We start from the raw sequence: 26,563 nt of genomic DNA, 5'->3' as shown, positions 1-26,563 counted from the left end.
TCTTGGGCTCTCGGTCCTTTCTTGGGCAGGACAGTTTCCCCCTCACTCCTAATCTGCACAACTGAGACCTAAACTGGCAAAGACCTAATGTTCCTGGGCTGGTGTGGGAGAGGGCAGGAGCTCGGGAGAAAGGCTGACTTTTCACAGTGTCACATGTTGACCGTGGCAGTGTCAACCTTAGCGGAGTTAGACTTCCTATGAGCCCACACTTCCACAGCCCCCCGACACACACAGTAATTCCTGCGCTCTCACGGAAATAGCTACATGCACTGTTTTCCATAATCCCCTTCACCTAATTCTTTTATGGGCACTTTCATACTCCTTCAGTATCAAGTTCTGATATTCATAGCCATGACTCTGATTAGTGCAAGACTTCAAAGCACCTTAAATTATGCTCGGGATAGTTTCAGCATTAAGTGTAGCTGAGCTAATTCAGATTCTCTGAAAATTGGCAATATGATAAATTGCAACCTTACACAAGCCAGAGTATTCAGACTAGACACACCTAAAAGCTCAGCAGAGCTAGGCCACTGTGACTAGGCTGTGAGTCCACAGGAACCCATAAACACACAGGTAGGAAGCAGAGCTGGCGTCCCAACCAGCCAAACGCTGTCACTACCCCCGTAAATCTCCCGGATATTCAAACAGCCATTAACGTTTGCAGACGTTGTAAGTGATGCTCTCATAATCACTGCCATCTATCTGGGCTTGGCCATGGACAGGGTCATTTGGTTAATGCAAGATTCCATCTTCATTGCTCTGTAACTAGTTTTTAATCAGCGATGATTGCTGAGCTGGGATGCTGTGGGCCAGCTCGCCTGCTCTTTCCTCAGAGAGTGCCTGTCGATATGTCACAGCAATTAACCAGAGACCTGCGGGAGGGGTGGCGAGGGAAGCAGGAAAGCCAGGCCGCTTGGTGCAGCCACAAGCCTCTTCCTCTCCTCTTCCCTGATCCTCAGCCACCTTTAGAGGGTTGGTGGAGGGCATCGGCAGATGAGGGATGCCCCCAAAGAGGCATCTATTCCAACTGTTGCTTTTGACTTGCCCAACCGTTTAATCTCCCAGGAGGTAGAGGAAATGATGAGTGGTCTAGCCACTCTGTAATCAATTCTGACCATCAAAGAAAAATTGGCCGACTGGAAGTGATAAGAATCTTGGAGAAAGTGTCTTTATAATATTGTAGGCTGTAATAGCAGAGGCAGGGAAGGCTTAGCTTACTTCTAAGGGAAGGCAGAGTACAAAACATTCAGAAAATAATATATAATCATTTTTCCATATTACAATACCTTGAAAGGGAAGATGATGTGGGCAGATGGGAAGGCTATTAAAAATGCACTTCTGGTTGGGCAATCTCAATGATCCTGATGAGGAAGACGTGGGGAATATCCCTCAAGATCCCAGTGATGGCTGAACAAGTCTTCCCCCAAAGACCCAACACCATATTTTTAGCAGCAGTATATAGCAGCAATAGAAAAAATACCCTTTATTTTACAGCAGTAGGTATATAGCTCCTTGCATTTTCTATCAGATTAATGAGTGTAACTTTTTTATTCCCCATTTTATTTGTGATTTTGAGCACGTTTTCATATGCTTCATATGTTGAGCCATTTGGTGGCTTGTCTGCAAATCACCTCTTCCTATCCTTTGCCCATTTATCTATTGGGTGACCTTTGTCTCGTCAATTCATAAGTGCTCTGTGTGTATTAACCTTTGTCCTCTACATTCATTACAAATGTTTTTTTCCCAAATCTGTCACTGGGCTATTTAAGTTTCTTTGTCATATGCAAAGTTTAAGTTTTTTTTAGTTTTAAAGGTTTTTATAATATATTTTCTTTTATGGCTTTTGGGCTTCTGATTTTAAGTTAAAAACTAGATTATGCATGAATGGTGTAGATTTCCTTGCAAGAATTTTTTTTTTAAGTTTTACATTTAAATCCTTAATCCATCTGGAATTTACTTTTATGAATAATGTATGTTGGAAGTCAACTTCTATTTTTCTCTTGTTGAAAAGCCAGTTATGGTTGTACTCTATATTAAGTAATCTACCCTTTTTCAACAGAATTAAACTACTCATTACATTTATCATACACTATTAAATTCTTCTATATACCAAGATCTATTTCCGGATTATTTATTCTGTTCCACTTATCTATCTGACTTTTTCTTTACCTTTGGCAACACTGAAGAGAATAAAGTGACTGAGGGTAAGCCTTGATATCTAGTAATACAGGTAACATTATTATCCTTTTTAATACTTTTCTTGCAATTTGGGAGTCATTTATTCTTTTATGTAACTTGAAGATTTATTTAAACAAGTTAAAAAATTCTGTGAGGGTTTTAGAATTGTGTTTTAAATACAGTATATATAAAATCTGGGAGCACTGAAGTTTTATAATTAGATCTCTCCACTTAAGAATGTGATCTTTCCATTTTTGTCAGATCTTATTTTAATGCTTTTAATAATATTTTATAATTTGCTTATTTTAGATCGTATACTTTTAAAATATAGTTTATCCCTAAATATGTTTTCCTATTTCCAATACCAGATACTTATTACTGGATAGGAGTTCAACTGATTTTTGTATATTTATCTTCTATCCAGTCACCTTACCAAAGTTTTACACCAATTTCAGTAGCAATTTTTATGTTTGTTTTTTTTTTTAACTGGAATCTCTTCGATTTCTAGGAATATAGTCATATCTTTATCTTTTCCTCCTAACGTTTATATGATTTATTTTATTATCTTATTGCTTTCTCTAGAACCTCTAAGATAATATTAAATATTAATAGTGATAGCAGCTCCTCTAAAAGGGTCATATTTTAATTGAAATTGGTTTTGTGTTTCACTGCTGAGGATAATTGCTGTTGGGTTTGGTAAATAGACTTTATTATGTTGTATGTAATTGCTTTCTGTTTCAACTTTTCAAGGTTTTATTAGTAATAGCTGTTGTATCTTCAAATACTCTGTGAGTATCTACTGTTAATGATCATATTTTCTTTTCTCCTTTAGTGTGCCAGTGTAACAGATCATGTTGATAGCTTTCCTGGTATTGAAATATCTTGCAACCTTGAAATAAATCCTACTTGGTCATACTATATTATACTCTTGACACATTGCTAGATTTTCTTTGCTAACATTGTATTTAGAATTTTTGCATCTGAGCTTGTAAGTCTGTAGATGTATTTTTGGTCTTATTTCTATATTGGGTTTTGACATCAAATCTATGTTAGGGGGGCTTCCCTGGCGGCGCAGTGTTTGAGAGTCCGCCTGCCGATGCAGGGGACGCGGGTTCGTGCCCCGGTCCGGGAGGATCCCACATGCTGCGGGGTGGCTGGGCCCGTGAGCCATAGCCGCTGAGCCTGTGCGTCCGGAGCCTGTGCTCCGCAACGGAAGAGGCCACAACAGTGAGAGGCCCGCGTACCGCAAAAAAAAAAAAAAAAAAAAAAAAAAAATCTATGTTAGGAAAGGAGAGCTTTCCATATTTTTAAAATCATCTTAAATAGTTTAAATAGCATTGGAATTATCAGTTAGATAAAACTCACTTGTAAACCCATTTGTACCCAGTCCATATTTCAATATTAGATCTTTAATTACTTTTTCAATATCTTTTGTGGTAATAAATTTATTTTGGCTTTCTACATCTCACCAGTTTCAGTAATTTATATTTTCTGGGAAATTTTCTAATTCCTCGAAATTTTTAGATTCGTTGCCATTAAGTATTCTTTTCTCTCCATTACTTGTGGTTGTCTCCTTTCTTGTTCCTTGTATTTTTGCTCTTTCCTCTCTTATTTAGGGTGATTTGTCTATTTTATTAGTGTTTGGAAAAATCCAACTTTTGGATTTATTTATCCCTTTGATGACTTTATTGTTTTCTACTTTACAGCTTTCAGCTTCTATCAGTTGCATCCTTCTAGTTTCTTAGGTGCTGTTTTGCTACTTTAGGATGAATAAAAAGGTCCTTCACTGAAAAATATACAATTTTTCCACTGAAGGCATTTAAAGCTATGCATTTCCCTCTGAGTCACCTTTTGCTGTATGTTATAGGTTCATGTATAATGCGTGCTTTTTGTTGCTTTCTAGACAGTTTGTATTTTTAAAAATTTTCCTCTTTGATCCAACAATGTACAGAATTGTTTCTTGATTACTGTGCAGTTATATTGGTTATAGCCACACTTTGTTTCTAATTTACTGGATTATGATAATGGAATGTAGACTACAAAATTACTACTTGTTTAAGTTAATTAACATTAGTATTAATATTAATAATTATTATTAACAATTAATTTAAAATAACAATAATTATTTTGGCCAAGTATTGGATTGATTTTTGTATATAGGGATATACAACAAAAAATGTACATTCTTTTTAAAGATGCTATATAGGTCATCAGATTTTTTACTAATTGCATTATTCAATTCCTCTATGTCTTTATTTTTGTCTATTAAAAATGTCTGGTTCTGAGAAAGGTGTACTAAAATCTCTATAATTATGGTTTAATTTTTATCAAGTTCTTTTTGCAATTCTGGTTTCTGATTTAATGTTTAGTGCTTCTGGTAATTGAGGCAGAGTCTATCACCTCTGTATTCTTTCTGTTGTTGTTGTTTTTGCTTTCTTGCCCTCATTGTATGGCTTATGGGATCCTAGTTCCCCTACCAGGGATTGAACCTGGGCCCCTTGGCAGTGAAGACCTGGAGTCCTAACCACTGGACTGCCAGGGAATTCCCTATATTATTTTATTTTTTTAAATAAATAAATAAATACATGTATTTATTTATTGTTGGCTGCATTGGGTCTTTGTTGCTGTGCGTGGGCTTTCTCTGTTGCAGTGAATGGGGGCTACTCTTCCTTGCGGTGTGCAGGTTTCTCATTGCAGTGGCTTCTCTTGTTTTGGAGCTCGGTCTCTAGGCGTGCAGGCTTCAGTAGTTGTGGCACATGGGCTCCGTAGTGGCTCATGGGCTCTAGAGTGCAGGCTTAGTAGTTGTGGCGCACGGGCTTAGTTGCTCCGCGGTATGTGGGATCGTCCCAGACCAGGGCTCGAACCCGTGTCCCCTGCATTGGCAGGCAGATTCTTAACCACTGTGCCACCAGGGAAGTCCCCTTATATTCTTTTAATAGAGTTGTTTGTCATTACAGAATATTCTTTTGAGTGCTTTTAATGTTAATACCACTCTGATATTGACATTTCAATTCTTGCCCTTTTTTGTTTACATTTACCTGTTTTCTCTTTGCTGCCCCTTTATTTTCAGCTTTTTTTGAATCATGTGAGTTTCTGTAACAACACACTACTGGATTTTGCTTTTCTAAACACATCCCTCTGTTTTGTAATGGTAGAAAATTCAACCCATTCTCATTTATTAGATAATGATAGATTCCCTGATCAAGTTCCTTACTTTGCTTATTATGCTTATATTTTTCTGCCCCTTTTGGGGTACATTTCGTTGCCTCAGGTGGGCACTTAGAGGGCCCCCTCCTCCACCCCACCCCCCCCAACCAGGCACACTCAACACTGATACATTTGTTACTAGGCTTACACCCAGGGGCAGGATGTCCTGGGTTCTCAGTTCTGCCATTCAGCAATAGTATGACCATAGCCAAATTACCCTACCCTCCTTGAACAGGAAAACATAAGACAGGCAGTGGTGCTCCTGCTCCCCCCCTCTCCTTAGGCTTCTGGGCTATAGGTTTGGGCCTTACCTTTCTCAGAGCTGAACAATCAAGAGGAGGGGATGGAGAAAATGACCTTTTTCGTGTCTTCGGCCCCCACTCTTCTCAGAATTCTAGGAAGGAAATTCTCAACTTCTCACTGGTCTTTCATTTCTGTGGGACAGCAGGGTTATACTTTCCTCTCCTGTCCTCAACGTAACAAAACACAGCAGAGTGCCCAGGCTTTGCCTGTGGACATACAAGAGGTGGGCCAGGAACCCAGTTCTCCTACCTCCAGCTTTAAATAAAGAGGGGAATCTTCCATCTTCTTCTCTCAGCCCTTTGAGTAGCAGAAATGCCCATATGATAAAGCTGGAATAATCAGGAGACAGGAAATTGGAAGAGGGACCCACAGAGTACATGCCCTGGGGAGTCTGGCTTTACCCAAGGTCTCGAGGAAGCAGCTGCGGGCCTATACTTCATCCCTTACAAACTGCCTTAAAAGCCAAGAAACCCTCTGGTTCAGATCATGCTTTGACTGCTACCACCAGGTCTTGGGACTTGCCCTCAAAGAACTGTGTCTCAATTCTTTTGTTTTCTCCCAACGATTTGATAGAGCGGGAAGGTGGGAAGTATCGTATACCATCTATTTCTACACCTTTAATTTTGTGATTCTACAAAATTTTTTTCCATTAGGCAAAACTTTGAACTCCTTGAGGGCAAAGGCCGGGCTCCTATACCCCTTCAATCCCTACTCAAGAGTCACGGAAGTTGGTTTGTGGCCTTCTCCTGCAGGCTGTTGATCACTAGCTGAGGCCAGCCACCCGGAAAGCCACTCACCTCCTTCTGCACACTGCCACCATCTGGGTCCTGCGACCTCACAGGACCATGGTGCTTATTTCCTGCTCACCCACGGGCTCTGAGGTACTCTCCGCCTGTTCTTCCACTGCAATACTCTCTTAACGCTTCATAAAAATAGTTGCACGATAGAAAAGAATATATATATATATATATATATATATATGTCACTTTGCTGTACAGCAGAAACTAACATTGTAAATCAACTATACTTCAGTGAAATAAAAATAATCACCACACACACACACACACACACACACACACACACACACACACACACACGAAAAAGTCCACAAGCTCCCTGGGGACAGGGAAAGGGCTTCTTCTCTGCTAGAGGCCCTGTGACCAGTGTTCTCACTGAGGGGTGAGAGGAGGGAGGTGTGACTGATGACACCCTCCCCAAACCAATCAACAGCGGGCCCCCCCACCCACCCAGCCCTCCTCCACATGTGAAAGAACACCAAACAACTCTGTTCAAAACAGTTTATTTTATTTTATTTTTTTTTTGTCAGACAAACACTGATTTCTGGACCACAGTAGAGGATGGAAACCTTTCACAAACTTATTTATTTGAAAATACAAATATAAAATTATACTTTCCACATCTGTGATGTGAGAGACTGCCATCCACATAGTAATTTTTTACAACAGGGCTTTAAGAAAGCCACACACAAAGACCTGAAAGATGCTTGAGATATATATATATAGATACATATATATGTATATATATAAAAAAAATACTCACTACCAAAGTTGTCATCAGTTTCATACTAAAGTATAAAAGTAAGGGTGAGGTCAGCCACAGTGCTAGGGAAAGTTTTATTTAGATACATTGATGTCCACATGAAACGCTTAGACTTGCATCCTATTACATATGGAATTCCGAGTTTACAATACACCATGAACGGCAGATTGGCTAGCCCACGCTACTCAAGAGGACACTCACAGATTCCACACAGGATGGTACAGTATGTACAGAATACAGTAGCAGACAGCCTTCTGGAAGGCTCTGAAACTTCTGTCTCTCAGTCCCCATCCCCCTCCCCCCACCCCCAAACGCACGCCCCTGCCTCCTGGAAACAAACTCTTGTCCGAGACAATACATTCTGATCATTTGATAGCCAGGTGTTTGGATTAAGGTTGCTTCCCCAGAGGGGTGGGGTCTACGTATATATTTTTGTTTTAGTTTACTTACTTTTTTTTTTTTTTGGTTAAAAAAAAAAAAAGAAAGAAAAAGAAAACAAACATATACAGTATTAAAGTATCGCTTAACGTACAGCGTCTCCTTGTGTAGTGTCGGTGCCCAGGACTGGGCTGAGCTGACTTTCTGCTTCTTTTCTGTTTGGAGCAGGGGGATGGGGGAAGCCTGCCAGCATCTCTCTTCCATGTGCTTGCCTGCATCTGTCCCTCTGCTCTCAACACCCCCCACCCTGCTTCAGCCTTCCTTGGCAGGTAGCCTGGCTTGTGAAGCACATTAGAGAAAGCAAAAAACTCTTCCCTGCCCCACCCAACCCCCCAGCCTCCCTCTGTCCCTGCGCGCCACTCCCAACTGATAAAGAGAAGTATGTTAGTGTTTCTTTTGTAAACAATTTCATATGCAATATAATACAGAAAGCATGGCTGACCTTCAATAAAAAAAATATAGTAAACTATATTGCTTTATTCTTGATTACGCTGCAGTGAGTGAATGGCAGAACGAAGCAGTGTGGTGGGGTGGTGGCTAAGTCCCTAGCCCTCGTTTGCACTAAAGATCAAAATAGGTTTTGCTTTTCTATTTGGAACCAAAAAAAGAAAAAAAAAATTTTTTTTTAATCCCCAAATGAAAAGAGAACCAAAAAAAAAAAAAAAAAAAAAGCCCAAGAAACAAAACAAAATTGAAAACAAAAATTGAACACCTTTCAGGTCATTAGAACCAACAATTACCCAATGATTTTTATACTAGTCTAGCAAGATGTGTGTAACATTCACTGGCTGTGAATTGCTGTGCAGTGAAACATTAAATTGACAGCAATAGAGCCATGCTACCTTAAAGTCCAAGCTACGAGTTCAAATTAACATGAAGGTTATGAAGGATAGGAACATAAAGGCCTGTTGGGACTTCGTTTGAATCAAGCCGATGAGCGACTGGGATAGAGAGCGAGGCTGTTTGGTTTACCCAGTGGGTGTGAGGAAGGCCACAAGCCAGGTGGGTGGAAGCTCCTGGAGAGGAGACCTGGAACTTGGTCATCCCCATCAACTCCAAGTCCAGGTAGAACCAGGAATGGGTCCAGGAGCTTACGCAACTCACTCTCCTCTGCGTGGGAGGAGAGGAGTTTGGGGGCCCCAGGCAGATGGATCTAGAAGCCAGAAAGTCACCCGGTGGCTACTTTATGATTCCGGGGAAAAGCCATCAGCCAAGAGGGTTTCTCCCCCAGGGAAGGTGAAAGGTGGTTCCCATGTTCGCCACTGAGCTTAACTGAAACAAAGACAAGGCTGAAACGTCAGTGCTAAAATAATTTACAAAAATCTTCCAAAATGGACTTCTAGATGAGTGGGGGACTAATGTGAACCTTAACCTAGGTAGCCACATTAAAACATATCAGATTTCCACGAGATTTGTGCTATGGGCTACTGGGTCTCTTCAAAAGGTATTATAAACATCTAAAACATATTCACACAGATTATCAATTTCTTCTGAGCATTCTTAAAAAAATATTTTTTCTCTTAGTAAAATCATTTTAATATACCATGCCTTCCTCTTTTAAAAAATAAATTAAAAAAATCCAGTTTTGCATATCTAGCGTTAGCATTTAAGGTAGTATGGCACACCCCTTCACAGTTGGGGGGTGGGGTGGGAATCTACAAAACGCCGTAGAGTCTACCGGCATCTGAACATCGTGAGACCTTGGGTTAGCTGAAAACACATCAGATCGGCAAAAATAAAATTAAAACTTGAAATTGAAAAAAAAAAATGAAAGGAAAAAACTGCCCCCAAATTATTAGCATTTTTTTCATAAATAAGAGAAAGTTCTATCCTTACTGGTCCTAAATCTGAATAACTATGTCTAATTTTTTTAAATCTTAATTACCTTATACCTATCAATATGTCCTAGAAGAAAGAGGAGAAAAAAAGTCACTACACTAGTACCAGGACAGCACGCTTACAAGATAGCCATTTTATACATTATTAACAGACAATGATCAACAAAGAGTCTTCTATGAGGTGATGGGGGATGCAGAGGAAGGAAGGGTAGTATAGTACATCATCAACATGGACAAAATAGTAATTAAATTCCCTAGTCTAGACACTGAATTTCTGGGAATTTATTGGCTCTTTTTTTTTCTTGCTTTTTTTTTTTTTTTAAATAAAACTTCTATTTTGTTATTTTATTACTTGAACAAGTTTTGATGTTTTAAAAGCGCCCAGCATTTTACTTAGCCTGGTTGTTTGGAAATAAAAAAAGAAAGAAAAACAAACAAAAAAAAAACCCCTCACCAAACAACCTAACATTTTATTGGAAAAAACAAAGAACGTGATTTTTTTTTTTAAAAAAATGTTGCTGTTTAATTAAAATTGAAAAAGGCTTTTTTTTCTTTCTTTCTGAGTTAGCATTTTGGAGCCTTTTGCTTGAAGATGCTTTTACCCTACCATGTCTGTGAATGTCTACATTAGTCTACTTTGTTAGTAAAATTTATAAAAATAGGAGTGCAGCAGCTCTTTATAATAAATGTCGCATTCAGTGTCTCATACTGGCTGTGCCTTAAGTACCAAATTTATAAACGTAACAATTTAAAAAATATTAATAAAACGTCAATATCACATTTTAAAAAAGAAAAAAATATATATCCACACTACAATATGTTTTAATGCCATCTATTGAGTTGTACTTCTATAGTTGCTGTTGCCGACCTATGACCAACATTAAAAAAAAGTTAAATTAAAAAATATCCTTCATCATAAGTATCTTTCCCCATCTGAGGACCATATATTATAACAGCCAAATGTTCAACATGTGCAAACAGGAAACGGTCAGTTTTTCCCACCAGTCACAGTGCAGCGATGTTTATACTTTTTATTTTTTTAAATTCTGTTTACATCTACAATAAATTAAAAAAAAATTCTTCCATAGCCTCTCTGGTGATACTTGCAGCACTGAGGTATTAAAAAAAAAAAAAAAAAAAAGAAACAAAACCAAAAGATTGCTTTCCTAATTGGTAAATAGAAAGTGAATGGAGAAAAGGTTTCATTAATGCAGGCTTATCCACTCCTGGCCCACGGGCCCCCAGAGCTGGGGGCGGATAGGGAACAGGGGAAGAAGAGAGGCAAAGTGTCCTAGGGACCTTTGGAGGTGCTGAAATGATTGGACAATAGAAAATGATGAAATATTTAAAAATTAAGACTGAAAAAGAATGTCCCCCCGCCCCGCCCCACCCAAGCCAAACAGGTGTGCTTTGAAACATTAAATATGTTAAATATTAAAATTGTAGCTTTGTTTTTAAAAAACGTCTTGGGAAAAGCAGTTTTTCATATTTTAAATAAAAATCTAACTAGACGGTAACGTTGGAAGCTGTGCACAGACGAGAGGTTAATATGCTGGTATGACACTAATACAGTTCTTAGGTCTATCACACAGACAAGAGGAGCTAACCAGTGTTCTAACTTGTCGTGGGGTCGGCCTGGCAGCTGGGTGTTCTTCGGTCTCAGTCACTGACTTGGTTTATTGTTACTCCCCTCCTCCATCCACAGAGCATCAAACTGCCGGGGACCGACTCCCTCACAAAAATATTTTTGATTCTCTCTTTCTTAATAGTTTCTATGTAGTTAATGGAATTGTATTTACAACATTTCTTTTTTTAGAATTCACAACTGCAAAAAACCTTATAATATCACCTCTTTCAACAGAAAAAAAGCACTTATAGAAAAGGAGGACACTCAAAACATCGTCGTCCTTACCTTATTGCCGAAAATAGATATACTTAGGTTAACAAAGAGACAGCACAAAAAAGAACCGCTATAGTCTGTTAATTAGCCTACTACATCTCACTTCTTATACAATGCAAAGTAGAAAGTTGACGCCCACCTCCCGCTCCATATTTCACAACCTCGCCTCTGTGTGTGCTCAAATTCCACCTGAAAATTCATACAGTCTCAGAATTGGTACCAAAATATTGAGAGTAATATTACCATCTCAGCATCCTTGAAAAGTGAGAACAGAATTAAAACAAGCGAAAAAAAAATTTTTTAAGAAAAAAAAAATACCTTAATATAACAATTATACTATGGTTAGCTTTTAACTAGATATTAAAGCTATATGACTACTGCACTAAGTCAAAATCACTACCAAATGTGATCTGAAGAGATTTAAAAGGAGAAGGGGGAAGAGAGAAGAGGGAGGGAAACCATCAAGAAAAACAAAAATAAAACAAAACCAAAATCATGGGATATATACACATTTAAAAGCCGTTGTCTTATATTACAGCAGATCCATGAGATGATGAGATGCAGTCCACCCTCGATCCGAAGTGAGCCATCTCTGGTTGGGATGGGGAGTGAGGCTGGTGGGGGAACAGGTCTGATGACATCACCTAAACAAAGGGCCACTCAGAAACTTCGCCCAGTCTTGCCTGGACATCCAGGTATGCTCTGCAGGGTATAGAAGGTCGAGGGCGTCCAGAAGAGAACAAAAAGTGGGGGTGGGAGGAGAAAGAAGAAATGTCAGGCGAGCATACCATTGACTCCAACTTTTTATTTTTTATCTTTTTCCTATTTCTTTTTTTTTTTTAACATCTTTATTGGAGTATAATTGCTTTACCATGTTGTCTTAGTTTCTGCTGTACAAAAAAGTGAATCAGCTATATGTATACATATATCCCTATATCCCCTCCCTCTTGCGTCTCCCTCCCTCCCATCCTCCCTATCCCACCCCTCCAGGCGGTCACAAAGCACCGAGCTGATCTCCCTGTGCTATGTGGCTGCTTCCCACTAGCTATCTATTTTACATTTGGTAGTGTATATATGTCCATGCTACTCTCTCACTTCGTCCCAGCTTAACTAGAGCTTTCAAAGTATGGCTACATTGGGCTACTGAGGACATTTGAAAATGGCCAGGCTAACCGCTGACTGGGGTCACAGCCTGGGCTGTGATCGGAGCCACGCCTGCTGCTGGGGAGAAAGCAGCTCTGGTTAAGCTTCTGTTTTCAAAGCTTAATGTTTAAAAACTTCTGTCTTTATGAGATACCCATCAATGACTGTCAATAACTGAAAATGCATATTTCTACTAAAAAAAATCATATTACATACCAAAGACTCAAGGTCAGGACACATAAAAACATTCACAACAAATAACCAGCTTTGGTTCTAGGAAATAAAAACAGGCCCGGGATTCACAGACTTGCCAATCGAATCTCCCTGAATTGACTGTGAGCCTGGGCCCCTCCTTCATGGATGGTACTAAACGGCTGAGGGTCACCTCTGTTGGGGACAAAGTGTGTGTTTTGGTGCGGCCGTGTGACTCAGTTGGCCCACTTAATCATTTTGGAGGGGGCAGGCGGTTACCTCCGCTCTCGTCTATTCCATCCTTCTGAGTCCTAAAGGTGGATGAGCGAGGCTGCCCGGCCCTCCCCCGACCCCCACGGAAACGCTGCAGAGGCCTTGGAGGGTGTGGGGAGGAGATGGGAGGAAACCTACACCACCCTCCACTTCCAGGGGAGGGAGGGAAGAAGCGCTGGTAGTTGTTCAATCCCCTCATCAACTGATTCTACAAAGGGCTGGAGCCACTTTCCATCCCCAACGTTCTTGGGTACATGAGTCTGCCTTGCTCTCAGAGGAATCTTAGTTCCCTTGGGGCCCCCAGACCCAGCCTAATTAGTCGTGAGTAGCCCTCCTTCACACTGTTAGTGGCCTCTGGCTCCGGCCGGCCAGCGATGGCTGGGTCAGTGCTGGAAGGGAAGTGTAGGCGAGGGGTGGGGAGAATTCACACACGGGGTTTATTTGGTTAAGAGAGGCAGTTGCGTTAGTTGAGGTGATTCCTTAGCAGCAATATTAGAGAAATTCAAGAGATTTACGGAGCTCAGCTCCACCTGGTCCCCCAGCTGGGCCCACCCTACTGAGTCCTGGCTGGCTCAGGGGCCTGAAGCAACCCCCTACGGGAGGGGCATCCTGCTGACTGCGAACCAAAGTGGCAAATCCATCTCCGGCCTTGTTCCTTTACGTCCCAGCTCCTGGAGTGAAAGGCGTGCACGCCCCAGCGCTGGGATTCTATGAGTGGGACCCATTCCCAGGCCTTGGCTGTCGCCCTCTCTCCTCCAAAGAAACAGACTTATATCTCAAGACCTCAGACTGACTCGCTAACACGGGTCACGTTTAGCTCTCGCGAGAGAACCGCTCTCCTTGGAGCTCTTCCCGGGAATGATGGATACTCATTTTCAGTGAGAACGTGGTAAGAGGCTCCCTCGCTGACCGCCCCAACCTCCCCTCTCCTCCACTCCACCCCTTCCACATCCCCATCAAAGTGATTTGAAAATGTTTAATTAACTTGAGCTCAGTTTAAAAGGTTAGGAAACTGGCAGGGATCCAAAGCCATGTATCGCAGGTGATGTCGTTAATTTAATTTGCTTTTCGTGCGGTAATCTGGATGATTACTCAGTAGTTACTGGCAAAAATGTTTTCTTTTCACTAAAAGATGGAGTCTGGCTGTTTGACTGCATGAACCCCACTGGCCGAGCCCAGCGAGCTCTGGGGAGCTGAAAGGGCCCAGCAACCCACAAGGCCAGCTCGCAGGATCCTGCCCGCCCTTCCACCCCCAGGCCTGGCAGAAGCTCAGCGGTTCCCTGCCTCCGTCCCCCTGGGACGGGCACAGCACAAAATCTCCTTCCAGTTTCCCATACTCTTGATTGTATTTCAAGACAGAGAAAGATGAGGGGTGGGAAAGATAGAGAAGAGGAATCAAAAGAATCAAAGAAAAAAAGTGGGGTCATGCTTTAAGCTGGAGGAGGGATGAGAGATTAAAAGACTGGATTGTTTTGTCCCCCACCCCCCTGAAAAGGGGTCCAGAAAGAGGAAGGAGAGATGTGGACGTGAGGAGACCAGGGCCGTGCGTACTTGCATGCCCAGGGCGCATACATGTACGGACACGCCCAGCGGGCGAGACACGTGGCAGAGAAGGTAATACCTCAGAGTGAGATGGCAACGAAAGCACCTGCTCAATGGTATCCATTTGTAAAGGCCGTTGCAATCAAAGGTCCCTAAAATTGCACAATTGTTAAGGTCATCAGCACACCATACATGGGAACAGATTGTCATATTCTGGGAAAGGAAATTATCTCTAGGACTAGATTGTGGCTGCCAGCATGAATATGTAATTCTGAGACACCGTGCCACGAGGGGCCAGAATGACATCCTTCCCAGCCCCGACTCCCCACCCCCGGCCTGTCCGCTCACCCGGGGCAAAATTGAGAGCCAGATTCACAGGGGTGGGTGGGTGATAGGAAACGGGGGCTTGCGCCGAAAATGATGGGCACCGTTGCCCTGAGCCCCAGCGAGCAAAGATAACAGTGTCTCTGTCCGCAGTCCCAACGGCTCCAGCTGGGGAGAAAGCAAGGCCCGTGCAGACCAAACGTGACGATGTGCTTATTTCAGAGACCACCACAGCACACAGGTCAGAGACCGAGGTTTTCATAAACAAATAGGGTCTGTGTTTCTGGGCACTGACAATGGAAATGAGCTGTGTTCCACGTGGTGACTGACGGTCTCCCAAACTGATGCAGCTCGAAGCTGAATACTACTACTCTGGATTTGGTACTACAGCTGATCCGAGGGGATTTGACTTATCAAACTACTGCCTTAAGTGATACCGGCTCGGGAGTGGAATTGAACAAGGACCCGGACCGTACAGGCCAGGGATGGCAGAAGTGTGTGTGTGTGTGTGAGTGTGTGGAGAGTGTGTGTGCATGCATGAGAGTGCACAGACGTGCGTTTGAGGTGGGGACGGAGGACTTCTAACACCAGGGTCAGGGACGGGCTGCCCTGGTGCCCAGACCGTCTGCCCTTGTTCTGTTCTCCCCAGCACAGCTCGGGAGGCAGGGCTCTCCCGACAGGGACATGACCTGGGACAGCAGACACTCCCAACTCAGCTCAAAATCAAAGTGACTCCAAGATGGTGAGGTTGGCCGATTTTCTGTTTTCCGAATGGAAGGGACAAGCGAGTAAGTGGGCTCAGGCACATTCATGCTCACACACACTGCGAGGGGGAAGAACAATACAATCTGAAAACAGCATGCAAATCTGTTAAGCAAATTTCCATTGCCTGGATTAGTGAGATTATAGAACCACAGAGCATTACAAATATCAAATGCATCTGGCCTTCGGGGGCAGGCGCAGCTACAGAACGCAAATGGGAACTTATTGGAACCTGGAAACTGTAAGAAACGTTAGCGGAGGAAACCTCCTGGGACACGGCTTGCACCCCACGCTACGTGCCAGGCCCCGGCGCTGCCTCTGGACCTTGGGTGGTGACTCTCCCGACTAAGCTGCTACCCTGTGGGGCGGGTCTGTAGCTCCAAGGTCCCAACGCATATGAGTCTCCAGGAGGCCGGGATCGAGGAGAGGGGGCTGATACTGAGGCTCTACTGTGAGCCAGCAGCTGACATATCCCGTTTCCATTTATTCTCTCACAATCTTTTGAGGGAGGAACACTTATATTCGTTTGGCAGCCAGGGAAGCAGAGGATTATATACGTGGCTCAAGGTTGCATGGGCTGGACGTGCTGGAGTGGTGATCTGAACCTGACCTGCCCACACTCCCTCCACTCACCCATGGCTGCACACCGTGCCTGACCCACAGGTGCTCAGGAAGCACCTAAACGAAGAAGCTTCAGCCCTGGATGGCTGACGTGATGCGGATGGGGGCCCGCTGCCCTCTCCTGGCCTCCCACCTCTGGGCTTTTCTGGCACACCCGCCCCGGGGTGCCACAGGACACGGGCAGGAGGGCAGGGGCAGGAAGGTACTTACAGCTATGCCGTGGCCGAAGCCTGAGCCCGGCTGTGGGCTGGCCGCACTTATGTAATTCCCCACTCCGGAGTCCTGGCTGGCAGGGCCGTAGAGATCGGCGACAGGTCCTGGGCTGTTGGCCCCCGGGAAGCCTCCGGGCCGCGCCGGGTTGGAGCCTGCCGGGGAAGCGGGCGCGCCAAAATTCGGTTGAGCACTGTAGCTATTCAGGACTGGTGTGCAGAGAATAGAGCTGGGTATGAGGCCAGAAGCCACGCATGCACCGGTCATTACAAGCCAAACACTCCAGAAAAACAGCTGAGGCCCAACTTCTAACACTGAACCAAGGCCATGCGAAGACATCAGCAGGGACTCAAGAATACTCAGCCCAGGCTACTACTAAGAAGCTCGGAGCTCCAAAAATAGAGAGAAGAAAAAAACAATCATTCAACACACTACGGCAACCAACCGGAGGTGCTTCACTGCCCACCAAATTATCACAATAGAAATAGAGGTATATATGGAAGAGAGAGAGAGAAAGAGTTTTTTTTTTTTTTTTCACATCTGAGTTGATGCTCATGCAGTCTTGTCTAGATCTGGGCACGTTGAGACAGCATTCACATCCCATGCAAACTACAAAGGAACTAGTTTTAGACTACACATTGTGTTAATATTGATATTAAAATGTGACAGGAAACAAAGCAGTTTGTGTCCAGGAAAAAAAAAAATCTTTGGGGAGGGGATTTTTGATTTGCTTTTTCTTTCACTTTTTCTTTTCTGGTTTGTTTTTGGATCCATTAAATGACAAATTTGTTTTAAACAAAAAAAAAGATCTTCAGCGCCCCTCCCCCCCCACCAACCACTTTCCCCCCTCCCCACTGGCTACTCCCTCCCTGCCCACCCCTCCCATTTATATCCCTGTATGAACATCATCAATACTGAACGTGGTCGGAGGATGGGATATGTCATGGAAAATTTGGGCATCTTAACGTAACAGTAATGATGGTGGCAGAGGGTTCCCTTCTGGGGTGGAGAGCTGGGGATGGAGGGAGGGGATGGGGTGGGGATGGCAAAGCTGGAGGCTCTGGGGCCGAAGCTGAGTGAATGCCAATGATTCTACCGGACACCCACACACTCACCTCCTGCAGTAGAAGGAAAGGGGGGATTTAAACTTTTTTTTTCCTTTCGTTTAAAAAAAAAAAGACAAGTATGAATGCAGAGCATACTGACTGAAGCAATTTATCACTAAAGCATATCTGGCCGAAATGTCTGCTTTCTGTTGGTTATCTTCGGATACAGACTCCAGACAGGAAAAGAGCTAGGAATGTACCTTCGCTACAGAGAGATGGGACTTCACACCCACAGACCTGAGAGCGGCAGTGCGGAGGGGGCAGTGGGAGGAGACACTGTCTCAGGCTCCCTCCCCTAGCCTCCCCCAAATTCCATCATTCCCTCCCCAGCAAGGGCCACAGCCTGTCAACCAGGTTCATTGTGTCTCATCTTCATTTCTCCTTAGTAGCTTAAACTTTTTCTTTTCCCTAATGGAAAAAAAAAATTTTTTTTTTAACTGTAAAAATAAGTTCTCATTGATTTTTAAAGCTCAAGGTGAGTCTGGGGCTTGGCCAGTTCTGGGCTACAACTAACCCATCTCAAAGAACCAGACAATCTGGCTTCCACGCATTTCCATGGCTCCCAGGGGCTGCTCCTCCCAACAGCCTTCTCCCTCCTGCCCCCCTCGGCACTTCCCTCTGCCCTGTGGCCACCCGCCCTCAGTGGCAGAAGGGAAGAACATCTGCAAGTCTGCTCTGGGCCATGGCCTTGCCCCGCGGACCTGTGGTTGGAGCCCCTCACTTCTGGGCCCGGGGGGATTGAAGAGCCAGACGTGGATTGATTTCTACCCACTTGTTGCCGGGATGGGAAGAGACCGAAGATGCACTCCAGCCAGGCCAGTTGGAGACTGGGACAGGACACGAAGATGCAAAGGAGAGCAAGCCAAGCTGTGCCTGGCTCTTGACCCAGCAGAGAAAAGGCAAGCTGCTACCTTGGGATGCCCTCTAGGGCAGGAGGCCCCAAGGTCAGGCCCCTTGGAAGCTGTGCTGAGAAAGGAAGAAACTGGCCGAAGGGAAGAACAGGTTAAAGAGAAAAAAAAATCACAGAGGCTTCGAGCAAGTGAGTTGCTGATTTGGGAAGGCACTGGCAGACAAAGGAGACGGGATTTTTGAATACAGAAGATTAAACTTGCAGATAACGTTTGGCCTTGCTCACTCATGGAGTGAGCTGCGATCTTCAAAAGGCAGCATTATCTCGGTCTCACACACTTTCTTCCTCCGGGCTAGGAAAACTGAGGGAGCTCAGACAGCGGACTCCTGGTTCACCCAGGCAGCTGACCCCGCTCCTATACCAAGTAACCAACAAAGTATCTAGCTGGCTCTGTTTCAGGGTGGAGAGCAGGGGTGTGGGCAGTGGGCCACAGTGCAAGATAGGAAGACTTTTTGACCCCTTTCTCCTGTGTCCAGATGAGGATCCAGGAGGACAGTGGGCAGGCCCGCCTATCTAGAAGCCAGGGAGAAGGGACGTCTCCATCTTGGCTTCTTCCAGCAGGGGTAGGGCCATCCAGAGACTAAATCAGCCAGAGGAGGCAGCCTGGGAGACAGGAGGCGGCATGTCCTGAAACACGCCCCTCCGGAGGCTTAGAAGACAGGAGGGCTGGCGGTATTTGGCCCAGCCCCCGGCTACCTCTCACGAGCCTGTGTGCCCAGGAGGCCTGCAGCTTGAGAGTTGGCCTGAAGGGGATTTCACAGTAAGCAGCTCTTCTTAGGCCTACATTGCCCCTCCCCTCTCAGTCCTCTTCCATCAAATGACACCAGTATCACGGTTGAGAAGGCTCTGTGTTAAAATGCAGCTCTAAAACCCTAAGTCTCACGTGAATATACACTTGCCCTCCTAATGCCGGAGCCCCAGCTCAGAGTCACCCTGCACAGTCCCCAGCCAAGGGTGAAAGATCAGGCTGTGGGTTCCCGCCGAGGGTGCAGCTGGCAGGCAAGAAGCACCTGGTCCTGGGCTGGTCCTTTTTCTCTGGGCTTCTGGACAGTGGATGCTGCACCCTCAAAGGCTGAGGGCATGGAGGGGCCGGGTCTCTGGGCCCCTTGGTCAATGACTCCCTCTTTCTCTGTGGGCGGAAGACCCAGGCTCCAGAAAGCATGTTAACAAGCCAACGAGATGGCCCGAACCCACGATCTCTGGGAATGCTCTACCCAGCAGCGGCTCTGCTGCTCGGGAAGAAAGGGGCAGGGCACTGCGCACGCCAACGTGTCGGCGGCTGTTCCCGCTGTCTGATGGTGGGAAGGCATTAGGGACAAAGCGATTTTCTTCTTTTGGGAGGTTCGCACTGCACACTGGCTGGTTACACAGTAAAGGAGGAGGCCCTCCCCTCCAAGCTGTGACCTTGAGAGGAGAGGCAGGGGGAGAAGCATGACTCCGAGCCCCTGACCTAAGGGTGCTTTCTGTTCCAGTCACCCCTCAGTCAATTTTCAATGGTCTGTCTCCTTGGAGGTCGCCTCCAGGCTCATTTTGAGGGGCCAGAAATGTCCCACAGGCCAGGATCATGTCAGGAAGAGGGGACGGGACATTACTCTTAGTGGGCAAGGACGCCCGTCTCCTGCTCAGCTAGGGGGTGTGTGGGGGGGGATGGGGAGGGAGGGAGTATGTGCTGCTGAATAGACAGCGCTGAGGTTTATAAATTGGACATTCTGACTCCTGTCCCAGAGGAGGACAGTGTCCTGCAAACACCCTGGCATTTTTGCAGCAGAAGCTGTGAATGCTAAGTGGCCTTGGGCAAGCCCTGGGCCAAGTTGCAGTTCGGGGGCTTGCTGTGAGGGAGCAGGGTCACTTTCCCATCGGCTGCTCTGGGCAGCGTCCACAGCGGTGGTTTAATACTGGGCAGGCTCCTCTTTACGCCTCGCCCTGTCCCCCAGCATCCTCTGGACTTTCTGGGTCCAGGCAGCAGGTATGCTCAGGGAGGCAGCTATGGTGCAGAGAAAGGGAACACTGGACTTGGAGTCAGAAGACCCGAGTGTGACCCTGGCCCTGACCTCCGGCTACACGCCTGAGTGTCAGCCCCTCACCGGTTGGAGTCCTCACCTGCGACACGTGAGTGCTGCCTGCCCTACCCAGCCTGACTCTCCGTGGGCTGTGGCGAAAACGCAAAAGAGACGGTGCTCTGGAACTTGTCAAGTATAAAACAAATACACCTATATTTGACATAGCTGTCTACGCAGAGCCCAACGAGACAGGTACCATACGCAGATTTAGGAAAATCTGATGTAGGAGAGTACAATTCACTGGCCATACAAATCAGGAAGTGATTCACAAAAGGATCTATTTCATCCACCTGGTGCACTTAATCACCTTGGACCCAATGAAAGGACTCTGGGGACTGGGGGACAGGAAAGTAAGGACACTATATCTCAGAGGCCAGCAAGAGGAAACGCATTTGAATCAAATTGGGAGGCACTTCCCGTCAGATAAAAGGAGGAACTTCCTGCCCATCAAGGGAAGAAAACACCTTGATGGCTGGCCCAGGAAAGCCATCCAAAGACCTTATCCAAGGTCTGTCCTGCAGGCTCAGACTCTCACCTGCAGGGGCTGGACCCAAAGCTCGTGGGCCCCTCGGGGTTTGACGGCAAACCCAGGAGACGCCTGCCTTATGGAGGGCTTACAGTCTGCATTTGGTTCTGCCCAGCTGTGGTCAGAAGGCGCTGGGCTGAGGGTGGAATTCGTCACCGAGGGTGGGGATGTCGTGGGGGAGGGCAGTGAGAATCAGGACAGCCTCACTGTAGGTCTAGGAAAGGTATGGAAGTCCCAGTACTTCTGTATGACCCCAAAGTGATGCCACTGGACCTGGGGCAGAACGCTAGGGCCCAGGACTCTAAGCGGGGGCACCCCTGGGAGGGCGCCTCTGGCTCTAAGGCTTGAAAAGTAGGTTATTACTGATCCAGAGAAAGGAACTGTTTCCAAAGTCTTTTCCAGATGAGCTCAGGCCACATATCTGGGACAAACCAGGGCCCTGCCAAGTCCCAGCCTTAGGCCTGGGTCCTCGTTTCGTGGGTCTCACGTTTCACCAAAAGGCAGGGCCAGCCCTCAAGACAACTTCAATCGTCTTCTTGGTGCATTATGTGTTGCCGCCAGGTTTAATCTCAGGAGGGGCCTCGAGGCCCCCAGGACATTTCTGGGACAGAGTGTGTGCTGCTCACAAGGCAAATGCAGTTGGTGGGCCCGTCCTCAGCAAGCCCAGCTCAGAAGGTAACCTGCTGCCCGGCAGAACTCATTATGCCTCCCACAGGGACAAGGGAGGGGAGTCTGGTCTGGGCTGACGGTGTCGTGGCCCTGTTCCCAACCCCCAGCTCCCGCAGAATGGAGGACCCGGAGCATAAGCCGACGTGATATTCTTCGAGGGCAGGGCTGTGTTAACTCATCACACTAGATTTTAGGGGCTTTTGTTTGTTTTAGAGAATTTAAAGAAAGCGACTGAAAAAGGAATGAGTAGAGGGGCTCTGCTGATAGGCCGATGCCAGAGAAAAGAGGCCAGAGTCACCGCCCCTCCGACACTCACCTCGTCTATATCATGCTTCTCTCCGCCCGGATTAAAACTCCACAGCAGCAGAGCCCGTGTCTCATGTCAGCAAGGGACCCCTCAAGGCGGGGGGGCGTGTGGAAGGCGGGGACCCTCCGGGTTCTCACGGGACCCTGTGTTCTCCAGAGCAAGAGCAAAAGCTGCCCGATTCCCCTACAACACGGGGGCCTCAGTGGATGCTGGGTCCATAATGCCAGGTGGCTGTCAGAAGCGGAAACCTGCCTCTGAACAGCCCCTCTCCTTGCTGGGGGGCTCTGAGGAACAGCAACCAGGCAGCCGAGGCCTTCCTTGAAACAGAGTTGACGGCCCCAGTCTGCAGCCTCACTGCGCCCTCTGGAAGGCATGCCCACTGTAAATTAACGCAGGTGGTCTGATGGGAAAGGTCAGCCTGAAAAGATACACCTGCTTCTGATAACGGAAGGAGAAACCCTCAGCTGTGAATTACCAGCAGGGCAAGGAGGGAATTGCATCCAGCAGTCTGCCCGGCCACTGTGTCCCGGGGATCCTGGCTCAAACTTTCCCCCTAGAGCTCAGCCTGGAGGTGGCAGAGGGAGATAGAGAGGGCCAGCAGTTACATCTAACCTGGGAAAACTGTATGACACACTCAGTTTAAGTCAAATCAGTTCAGGGACCCAGATGCAGGGACAATCAATTTTATATACAACATTTTTTTTTTTTTTTAAGCTCTGCTGAAATTCAACTATTTCAGAAGGCAAGGAGAAGACATACTTTAAAACTGGGGGAGGCTTGAGAGAGCAACGTGATGGTATTTCTTTCTCCCTGTCTCCATATACAAACCAGTATATTACTGAGAAGGACAAACTCAGCCTGGTATCAACAAGTCTGGACACATCCGGTGATGCCCGGCTCATCATAAATACCGCACAGGACACGTGGAGAGTGTCAGCTCATTCACTGGGCGGAGGGAGTCAGCGTCACAAGCATCCCGACTGTCGGTTTCAGTGGTGGCAACTGCTTGTTTGCTCGACACCTAGCCTGCTTCAGACTACGGAGGTCAGTGTAGATGTCCGTTGGTTAGTGCTGGCCTATCTTAAGTGGGGAATTGATGGACAGTGGAACCTAAGACTTGGGACTCATTATTCTGTAGAATGGTCTCAGCTTCCGGTCAAATCACATCCCCCAAAGAGATAACTTCACTGCTGGTCGGCTCCAAAGCCCTCACATCCTGGGTTACTAGTGAACCGGGATACTCACACTACCACTCAGGTCAGCGTGAGGAGACAGCCCCAAGCACCCGCAAAGGACCTATATCCGAGAAGGGCTTTGTGGCCGGTACTTTATACTTTCTCTTGTTGTACAATCTCAGCAGAAAACATCTCATTCTCTTTCCATCTCGATGCTTTTTTCTTATCAGCCCTGATTTGGGTGTTGTGGGTGTGTCTCTTCCAACCAAAGGACTAGGCTGCGTTAGTTGGGATGGAGGGAAGCGGGGGGAAGGGGGTCAGTGGCTGGCTACCATCTGCTCATGGGGTAAATTCTGGGGATGCAGTAGCCTTGAGTGGGCCTGGGCCTGATGGCCAAAGAAACCAAGCTTTTGTCATGAGGGCAAAGAACGAACTTTCTGGGGCCACCATCAGGTTCTTGTTTCTCCCAGACCCCAGGGGTCTTGAGGGACTGACCTTGTTTGCATGTTCTAAGGAAGAAGGGGGAGAGGGGCCCCAGGGAAGGAAAGGCCACGACGTGAGTCCCTGGGGCCTAGGTGGTACTCGCTCTGCCAGTGTGAACTGTCTGCCCGGCTGCAGCAGCTTCCCCAAGGAATGGACCCCAGTGGCCGCTCCAGCTCAGGCCACAAGGAGTGAACGCAAGGTGGTGATCCTGATTCCTCTGGGATATAAAGCAGCCTTTCAACAACACTTCCACCCTGAGCCTCTCAAGTGCTTCAGAAGACGAGGGGCAGTCAACCCCAGAGACAAATGTTTATGGTTCGACTGAAGCAGGCGGTGGGTGTTTTAACACTCACATCCTGCTGCCTCTTCCCTAAATTAACTGGTTTCAGGTTCCAGGCCCACACAGGTTAGCACGGGCAAGGAGCAGCATATGGGCGATGCCAGAGCCTCCCATTCCAGCCCTCCCTGACCTGAGAATCAGAAGGAAAGGAGGTTAGGGAGTGTGTGGCCTGGGAAGGACTCCCTCTCTCTCTGTAACAGTTCTGCTGCTCCAAGGGTCTCCTAGTTTAATCCTGAGAATCTGCCTGGCTGTGTTTTGCTCGGGTGACCCCCTGTGTCCCCGAGGCACACCCACCTCTTTATCTTTTCAAAAAAGAAACCAGTCTGGCTTCCCCCCGCATGGACCCAGGCGCCCCGGCCGTGCTGTGTGTGCGTGCGTGCTCGCTTTCTAATTCTCACCCTGCCCGCCCCCAGCCAGAAGGGTCGGGTCCTTGCTTGTGTCTTGTAAGTGATTCTGCTCACTGCAGCCCCAGCATACATTTCCTTCGCTATAACTAGTGTTAACAGAAAACGCTATGAAACCCAAGGCCGGAACTGCATCCTTGTAGTATCCTCAGTCACGATGAAAAGCTCGGAAGGAATGAGGTGATGCCCTGTCCCAGTTAGCAAAGGTGGGGCGGGGGAAAGCCTCATACTAGTTCAGGCAAAACGCGGTCTGGAGGCAAGGGGCACAGGGTTCTAGAAGCTGTGGTTTCTCGGGGTGCCAGGCTAGAAAGGGAACTAAGATTCACTGAGCACCTACTGCGTGCCAGGCGCATTGGCAGGTGTTTAACACCATCCTGTTCACGCTCCCAACAACTTGTAAGATGGGTCTTATTGCCCTGGGGCTGCCGACAAGGAAACCGAGGGCTGGGGCCATGAGGGGATGTGTCCAGGGTCTCACAGTGCCTCAGACCGACTGAAACCAGCTCTCACTTGGTCTTCAGGGCTACTCCCCCGGGCTGCTTTTTAAACTGAATCATGCTGCCCAGCTGTCCTTCCTTGCGTCATAGTTTGAGAAGGTTTCTTCTGTTTATTTGGATATTTCTTGGCCTAACAGAGGTCACAAAATCAAGGACAAGGAATCAAAGCTCCAATGTTGGAATGCCAGCTCCCGAGGGCATGGGTCCTGCTGCCCTTTCCAAATTGGGAGCTCCCTGGTGGCGGGGGTGTCTCCCCCTTCAGACCGGGGGCTCCCTGAGGTTGGGCCATGCCTGCCACAGGAGACGGGGATCAGCCTCTCACCTGAGGACTAGACCACCCTCCTCTGTGCCACATCCCAGAACAAGACCGGGCACGAAGCGGGCATGCGGCATCGCTGGGGTCAGGGGGAGGTGGAAAGGGCACTGCCAGAGAGAAAGGAAGCCCTCCCACCCTAGAAAGTGCAACCAGAGGGCTGGTCTCAGTCCCCAAAGACTCCAGTCTGCTGAGGGCTGTCCTGTGGGGAGCTGGCATGCCCTAGCATCCTCCGTATTTACTGCCTGATCACATTTCATGGAAACTCACTGTTTGGGGCTCTAGCAGCCAGCGGGTGGAGTGGGAAGGATGCCCAAGGGGCAGCCCCTTGAGGACCTGAGGCTCTTCCACCGGAGCAGCCCGTCTTTAATGATTATAAAGGCACAGGAGTTTAATCCGTGTTTGATGTAAGCGCTAATAGCTCTGTGTCCTTGAAGTTCAAAGCGGGCGCATACATGTCACTAATTGGCCAAGCATGGCGCCATTCAGCTCCCTCTCATGTTTCTAATTAGGTCTTTAATAACAAACAAACTCCGACCTTACCAAAAGGCCCCCATTCATCAGACAGTCGAGGAGGGTGGCTGCTTCCCTGTTTATGGTTGCTCCGGGCTGCTGGTTCTATGGGTACATGCTCTCAATCTCAGCCAGGACAGGGCTGTCCTGGGCGGGGGGAGGTAGGAGAATCCATCTATGAGGACAAAGACCCCGTCAGCCCATCCTGGAGGGGTGGGTTTCCTGGCCCTGCCGGGAGGACCAGTGGTGGGCAGGAGAGGCCTGGGCTCCAAGGCTGCCAGCTAAGGATCCCAGACCAGCTCTTTAGAGGAGGCTGGGGTGAACTGTCTGGCTTGGCTCGATTTATCTGTTTCTGAGGTAGGGATGCTGATGACAAAGTCACAGAGATGGTGTGAGGCTCCATATCTAGCAAGAACCTGATGGCATTTGAGTCCATGGTTACAGGTTGGACTTGCCTGGGGAGCTTTTAAGTAACGCTGAGGCCTGCCCACCATGCCCCCCACCTCCCGCCATCCCCCTGTAGATTCTGATTTGATGGATCTTACAGTGTGGCCTGGACACTAGGAATTTTAAGAACTCCCTAGGTGATTCTAACATGTAGCCAAGTTCAAGAACCACTGCGTTCGCCCCAGTTCCACAGCTCATCGACGACAGCTATTAACAGGTCCACCTTTATTAGTGAATACCTTCCAGAGTGCCAAACCCTAAAGGGTTAATCAACCACACACAAGGATGGAAATCTGACTATAGGGGTTGTTTTGTTTTGTTT

The 26,563-nt window shown here is 46.7% G+C and overlaps 1 protein-coding gene across 5 annotated transcripts in view; it reads right to left on the bottom strand.

Annotated features, from left to right (window-relative positions):
- Positions 1-1,631: 1,631 nt before the first annotated feature.
- MSI2 (musashi RNA binding protein 2) overlaps positions 1,632-26,563 on the bottom strand; it is a 394,365-nt gene continuing 369,433 nt past the window's right edge. The window contains exons 12-15 of one of the 5 annotated variants that reach the window (XR_004347246.1): positions 16,492-16,700; positions 14,654-14,726; positions 9,972-12,126; positions 1,632-1,642 (exon numbers count right to left, since the gene is read on the bottom strand). Coding sequence is in view for 4 of the 5 variants with exons in the window: in XM_032615339.1 (XP_032471230.1) it covers positions 14,685-14,726; positions 16,492-16,700 (251 nt within the window). In the remaining variant the exon portion in view is untranslated. Of the gene's footprint in view, positions 1,643-6,972; positions 12,127-14,653; positions 14,727-16,491; positions 16,701-26,563 lie in introns of those variants that run through there. The other 4 variants (XM_032615339.1, XM_032615342.1, XM_032615343.1 and 1 more) reach the window with 4 other exon arrangements.

The sequence above is a fragment of the Phocoena sinus genome, chromosome 20, assembly GCF_008692025.1.
Source record: "Phocoena sinus isolate mPhoSin1 chromosome 20, mPhoSin1.pri, whole genome shotgun sequence".
Taxonomy (NCBI): Eukaryota; Metazoa; Chordata; class Mammalia; order Artiodactyla; family Phocoenidae; genus Phocoena; species Phocoena sinus.
The sequence above is the reverse complement of the archived record's forward strand: the minus strand, read 5'-3'. Positions and strand labels throughout refer to the sequence as shown.